Raw genomic sequence first — 7475 nt, forward strand, 5'->3', positions numbered from 1 at the left:
GAGGGGAGATCTCATTGAGACGTATAAGATGATGAATGGGATGGATAGGATAGAGGTGGAGAGACTCTTCCCGCGCAGAAAGGATAGTAGGACTAGGGGGCACAGGCTCAAGATAAAGGGGGGCGCGGTTTAGAACGGAGTTGAGGAGGAACTTCTTCACTCAAAGGGTGGTGAATCTCTGGAATTCTCTGCCCGTTGAGGTGGTGGAGGCTGCCTCGCTAAATATTTTTAAGACCCGGGTTGATGGGTTTTTGATAAGCGAGGGGATTAAGGGTTATGGGGAGAGGGCGGGATTGTGGAACTGAGCTACGACAGATCAGCCATGATCTTATTGAATGGCGGGGCAGGCTCGAAGGGCTAGATGGCCTACTCCTGCTCCTATTTCTTATGTTCTTACATGTGTGGATGCAGTAAGAAAATTGAACAAATCTTTATGATTTTCCAACATATTTATTGAGATTTTGAAATACATTTTAAATGTATGAATCATTGCTCACTTCAGCAGAAAGCAGGTTACAGTAAAGGATGATGGTAAAGTTGAAGAGTTCAGAGCCAAAGGCCTGGGAACCCCGCGGTTAGTGAAATTCTTATCAGAATTGCGAGGGAACATTATAAATAGGCTCAATTCATTGTCTAGACTCAGGACATGGATGTGCCTGGACGCAGGACCACCTGTTCATGCAGGTTGGCAATGAACCGGTGGGGATAATCCAGTTTGATCCCTGCAGCAAGCGTCCAAGGTAACCAGGCAACCAGGAAGTGACTTTAGCCAAGTTTGGAGTCAGCATCCAGATTAAATGGATGAATGAGATATCATTGTACTGGATGATAGAATGGCTGGGGTGAACGTCAGAGACTTATTGATGTGTGCCTATTAGGTGTAATTGATATTAAAGTAATGTAAGGCAGGAATAATTGATCAGAAGATCTATAATTGATCTGTTTTTGACTGTAAACATTAGATTCACCAGAGAGATTCTGCCACTCTATTCCAGAGCTGCTTAACCTTTTTGGTGACCTCTGAGCAATTGCATGTTGTGTTTTTGTTAAATATTATGTTTTTTATACAGGGGATCTGTCTCATGAGTTTTTTATTGTCTGTAGTTAAAGACAGTACCGGCCATCTGAACTTACCCCACAGCACCATTGAAATCAATGTCCGTCTGGAAACTAACAAATTCCAATTAGAAAGAACAATTTTCAATCTAAACAAAGATGGTTACATCGATACGAGTGAACAGCGTAAATTAATTAAATTGACTGAGAGGTATGGCTGTAAAAAAACAGCAGGAAAACTCTGAAAGGAACAAGTCACTACATCCACCAGAAGTACATTCCATGAGAAAACGTGAGAGGGATCCATCCATGACTCACTGTTTAGAGATAGCATTAGATTGAAAGAACATGCTTACAACATTGCAAAAATATGAGAGTAATGGAGTATTGGGAGCACTTAGAAACCAGCGAAAGGTGACCAAAAAGGTAGCATTGATAAATATAATCATAGAATCATACAGTGCAGAAGAGGCCCTTCAGCCCATCCTGTCTGCACCAACAACAATCCCACCCAGGCCCCATCCCTGTGACCACATTTATTTACCATGCTGGTCCCCCTGATACTAAGGGGCAATTTAACATGGCCAGTCAACCTAAAGCAGACATCTTTGGTATATGGGGAGAAAACAGAGCACCTGGAGGGACGCATGCAGACACAGGGAGAATGTGGCAAACTCCACACAAACCGCGACCCAAGGCCAGAATTGAAGGCCGGTCCCAGGCATTGTGAGGTGGTACTGCTAACCACTGTGCCATCGTGCCACCATTAGCTGTCAAGGTTTAATATAGAATACACCAACCAATGATCTAAAATGGGTCGCAAGAGCAATATTGGTATATAGCCGTATTTACCAAAAGTGAGGAGATGTTGGGGGATGGGGTGGTAAAGGGAAAAATGGGGAATCAATAGATGTAAATTACCTGGATTTATAAAAGGCAGTTACAAAGTGCCACACAAATGGTTAAGAGGCAAGATGATTGTGCGTAGATTTGGAGGTATTATATCAGCATGAATAGAAGATTGGTTGTCAGACTAATCGTGTTTCTTTCATGTTGTCATTGGTGGAGGTCCACAAGGGTTAGTGCTGGGCCCTCAGCCATTTACAATGTTTATTAATGTTTTAGGTCAAGGGATAGAGAGAGATGTATCTAAGTGTGCTGGTGATGAAAAGCTCAGTGGGAAGGTAAGCAGCGAGGAGGACACAGAGAGAGAGACATCAAAGAGATATAGACAAGTTAAGCGAATGGGAGCAAGGTAGATTATAATCTATGGAAATGTGAAGTTATTATAGAAAATCCAATTCTTTCAAATAGCGAGAAACTTGTAGGTTTTGATTTTCAAAGAGACTCGGGATTGCTTAGAACTGGAATGCAAACATTTAACAGGGGGAGCAGGTAATGAGGAATGCAAAGTGAATATTGACTTCTATTGTCAGGGGATTGGTGTACAAGAATAAAGAAGATTTACTTCAATTGTACAAGGTTTTGATAATAGCATATCAGGAATATTTTTGAAGCTTTGGTATTGACATTTAAACCAATGGAGGAGGAACAGTGAAGGTTCATTAAACTAGTGCCTCAGATGAGGGGATTGTCTTATGATTGGAGGCTGAACAAATTGTGTTCATTTTCTATTGAGTTCAAAGAATGATCAATGATCTCATTTAATCACTTCAGATTCAGGAGGGACTTCAAAGGGTGGATGCTGAGAGATCATTTGCTCTCTTGGGGAATATAAAACATGGGGAGCTGGTCATTTAGGATTGAGATGAGGAGAAATTATTCTTCTTAAAGGATTGCAAATCTTTGGTACTCTCTATCCCAGAAGGCTGTGGATGCTCCATTATTAAATACATCGAAGGCTCAATTGACTGATCTCCTGGAAACAGGGAACATGGAGGAAGGATGGTCTGTGCAGTTAAAGCCCAAAATCCACCATTAATCATACTGAATGGTGATGCAGATTCAGAACGCTCCAGTGGGCTGCTTTTCCCTGAATGGTGTTGAATTGCTTGAGTACTGTTGGACTTGCACTCATCCAGGCAAGCAGAGAATATCATAAGAACATAAGAGATAAGAGCAGGAGTAGGCCATCTAGCCCTTCGAGCCTGCCCCGCCATTCAGTAAGATCATGGCTGATCTGTTGTGGATCAGTTCCACTTTCCCGCCCTCTCCCCATAACCCTAATCCCCTTGCCTATCAAAAACCTATCTACCCGCGTCTTAAATATATTTAGCGAGGCAGTCCTCACCACTTCAACGGGCAGAGAATTCCAGAGATTCACCACCCTTTGAGTGAAGAAGTTCCTCCTCAACTCCGTTCTAAACTGTCCCCCCCCTTAACTTGAGGCTGTGCCCTCTAGTCCTATTGTCCTTTCTGAGCGGGAAGAGCCTCTCCACCTCTATCCTATCCATCCCATTCTTCATCTTATATGTCTCAATGAGATGTCCCCTCATTCTTCTAAACTCTAACGAGTACAAGCCTAGTTTATTCAGCCTCTCCTCATAGTTCAACCCCCTCAACTCCGGTATCAGCCTAGTGAACCTCCTCTGCACTCACTCCAAGGCCAAAATATCCTTGCGTAAGTGCGGCAACCAAAACTGCACACAGTACTCCAGCTGCGGCCTCACCAGTGCCCTGTACAGTTGCAGCAAGACCTCCCTACTTTTATATTCAATCCCCCTCACTATGAAGGCCAGCATCCCATTCGCCTTCCTGACCACCTGCAGGCTGGGTTTTTGCGACTCATGCACAAGGACGCTGAGGTCCCTCTGCACCGTTGCATGCTGCAGTTTTTCACCATGTAAGTAATAGTCCTTCCTACCATTATTCCTACCAAAGTGGACAACTTCACACTTGCTAACATTAAATTCCATTTGCCAGTTCCTGGCCCATTCGCCCATCACACTCCTAAATTCAGCACTAATGTTTGTGGACAATGGGGAGGAAAGCAGTGGATTCTCATCGTCTGATTTGCTCTTGCAGCCACAGCATTGAATGCTTCCAAGGTGGCTGGATATTCTGGGCTCCAGTGAGGTTGGTCCCACGGTTGCCCTCTCTGATGATCTGTTTGTGTCAAGTGTCCAGTAAATTCAATAACTATAAGCATGTCAGGTTTTCATGGGAAATACTATCTGACCAGATTGCTCAACGTGTCCAACTCACCATCCCATTAGGAATGGCCGCATGTTCTTCCATCATCACAATGGGGAACGTCCCTCTGCACAATCCCCCTCCCCCTCTCCTCCCACCCACCGTGCTGGAAATGGGAAATAACATGGTAAAATTTCTGGAATCACTCAGTGACTCAATTCTGTTCCTCAATGAATGGATTTCAGAGTTAGAATAAAGGGATACTTCAGCATACTCTTCAACTCCTCTCTGAACTTAGTCTGGGTCACAGCATAAATGCAAGTGTTGGTGCAGCAACTGAAGAGTTGCAGCATGAAACCCAATTCAAGCACCAAAGGATGGAGAGAAACAGATTGATATCCCAAACCTGACATTCGGTACCATGTAAAATAAAACATTAACAGTGCCCATAAGATGATGAAATTGCCCGAGATAACAAAGAGTAGAATTATGGATTTCCTGCGACTCTCCATCTCTGGGTCTCTGGAACTGTCTTCACTGCTGTGAGTCCGTAGTCTCTTGCGAACGCTGCTGCTCACTATAATGTGTCTGACAGTGAATCCATTGAGGAACAGAATCAGGACAAATGGCACTGCTGGATTTAGAATGTGATGGAGGAACTCGATTGGTCCCCAAATTTGAGATACCTGAACATCGAATGACATTTCACAAAACCAAGTATTGCCCTTCAACCTATACTGAGGCAGGAACATAAAATACCAGAAAATATTCTTTAAGCAGCTCAGCACAGTCACTGTTCCCAGGACCACAGTTGCCGTTTTCTCACTGCAGTATTTACTTTTCAGCTTCTGGCAGCAAATGGCAACAAATCGATCAAAGGTGAAAGTGACGGTGAAATAGACAGAACAGTCAGTAACTGCATAGAGCAGGACGGCGTGGATATTACAGATGGGGATGGATCGCCGGAAATAAAACTGGTCATCAAAAGTAATTGAAATGTGTCTCAATATCAAGTCAACGATAATGACCAGTAGATCAGCTGCTGCCATGGCAACCAGGTAGTGAGTGACAGATTTGGAGAGACCGCACTTTCCCCGGGAGAGGATCATAATCGTCACTAAGTTAACTGTGAGGAGAGGAAAATCAAACATCAGGCTGGAAGTAAAGGTAGCAGTTTCATTGAGGTTTTACTGAGACCCTCAATTGTGTTGGTCTCCCATTGATATATTCCATGAATGTACTTGAAAGAACGAATGAAAGAACAAATCTGTAATAAGGTGGAATATGGGAGTGCTTAAATGGCACATGTGATGTTATTGAAATTGTTCAACTGAATGTTGATTATCACCCACCCCTGCTTCCTATTCCTCCCGAACTGAAACACAATTACATTTCTTTTGAAATGATCACATTGCGAGGGCGTCAAGGTTGCACAGCGGCGAGAACTGCTGCCTCAGAGGGCCAGGAACACGGGTTCCACTCCTGGCTTGGGTCACTGTCTGTGTGGAGTTTGTACATTCTCCCCGTGTCTGCATGGGTTTCGTCTGGGTGCCCTGCTTTCCTGCCTCATTCCAAAGATGTGCAGGTTAGGTGGATAGGCCATGCTAAATTGACCCGAGTTTCAGGGGGATCAGCAGGCTAAATATGTGGAGTCATGGGAATAGTGTGGGATTGTTGACGGTGCAGGCTCAATGGGCTGAATGTCCTCCTTCTGTACTGTAGGGATTCTATGAGTCTAAACACCCCTAGTGATGATGGTGTTTCAGGTGCCAGAATCTCTGGCCAGAAGGCAACACTATTGACCATCTGATACTGTTTAACCCCATCATTTTCCACGAGCTACAACAACAACTTGCTGTCCCAGATGCAGTGAGAGTCCAAAGTGAAAAAAAATCACAGAATCCCTACAGTACAGAAGGAGGCCATTCAGCCCATTGAGTCTGCACCAACCACAATCCCACCTAGGACCTATTCCTGTAACACTTCACACTTACCCTGATGATCCCCCTGACATTAAGGGGCAATTCAGCATGGCCAATCAACCTAGCCCACACTTCTTTGGACTGTTGGAGGAAATTTTAGCCCCCAGAAGATACTCTCAGTGCCACCCAAGTGATGCAGAAATCTCTGCACCATGTTAATGACGTGATTGGAAGGTCTGTCTCTTGAGCTGTGTATTTATCTCAATCAGAGGGAGAGATGCTAACACTTTGAAATGAGTTATTTGATGCAGTTTTAATTGTAGTCCATACAGCATCTCCTCCACCCCTCACCCAGCTCCACCCCCACACGAAAGATCACCGCAGCTGCTGCACCCCTTGCTCTTCTCTCTCCCTCCTAATTTCACCTGGATCACTCCTGGGCAATAATTTCAGACAATGGAATAAAGCCAGAGCCCGGTGGAACTACATCGCTGGTTGCGACTGCTTGGATCTGCAGTGAAATCACAACACAGCACCTCTCCAGTGAACTTAGTGTGGCCAAGCTCACCGTTTTGTGACATTGTCTTTTGTTAGCTTCTTCTCTCCAAGGAGAGCAGTCCCAACCTCTCCAGTCTATTTTCATAACTGAACATGCTCAACCCTGGAACCGTTCTTGTAACTCTCTTCTGCACCCTCTCTAATTTGTTCACATCCTTCCTATAGTATGGTGCTCAGAATGTTACACAACGTTCCAGCTGAGGTCTAACTGGTATCTTGTACAATAGCATCAGAAAATACTGGAGGATTGCAGCAGATCTGCAGAGTGAAACAGAGTTAATGTTTCATGTTGGATTGATCCTTTTCCAAGATTGGCAGGATCAATAAAAGCACAAAAATGGAAGACTAAATGACATAAACAGTTAAAGAAGTGACAGCTGGTTAGAGAGACTTACGAGGGATGCCAACAATAGCCAGGATAGGATAGTAAAAGTGCTGAATAATCTTCAGTGCACATTGGATCCGATTTTGCAATGTGTTCCATTGCGAATCCACAGACATCATATAAAGCCAATAGGATAGATCCCTGCTCATTGATGTAACATTCCAATCCATTGTTTTCAGACTCTGATCCATTGTTGGAATATTCCAGTTGAGTCTCCTCGGATTCTGATCTCTCCCTGTCTCCGGAGCTGCGGATCCCTGTCACTGATGGCAGTGATACTCCTGCTGACACTCTGGATAATACATTGAGAGAATTCCCATATTAGTAGAAGCAGGCAATCCTCCAATTAAGATCCACGGAGACATTAATTATAGTCACTGAACAAACAGAGCTCAGTTAACTCCTTCCATTGCAATATTTTCAACATCACAAAGTAAAGCATTAACCTGGCCTGGCTGGGA

General features: G+C 44.1%; 1 protein-coding gene across 1 annotated transcript; it reads right to left on the reverse strand.

The window, feature by feature from the left end:
• Nucleotides 1-4376: 4376 nt before the first annotated feature.
• LOC145338066 (putative G-protein coupled receptor 139) lies at nt 4377-7130 on the reverse strand. Its single transcript, XM_080182852.1, has 2 exons — nt 7025-7130; nt 4377-5275 (listed from the first exon to the last, which is right to left on the reverse strand). The coding sequence occupies exons 1-2, from the start codon at nt 7128-7130 to the stop codon at nt 4377-4379; spliced, it is 1005 nt and encodes a 334-aa protein (XP_080038978.1).
• Between the last annotated feature and the right edge of the window lie 345 nt (nt 7131-7475).

Source organism: Carcharhinus amblyrhynchos, unplaced genomic scaffold, assembly GCF_965287045.1.
Source record: "Carcharhinus amblyrhynchos unplaced genomic scaffold, sCarAmb.v2.hapA scaffold_92, whole genome shotgun sequence".
Lineage (NCBI taxonomy): Eukaryota > Metazoa > Chordata > Chondrichthyes > Carcharhiniformes > Carcharhinidae > Carcharhinus > Carcharhinus amblyrhynchos.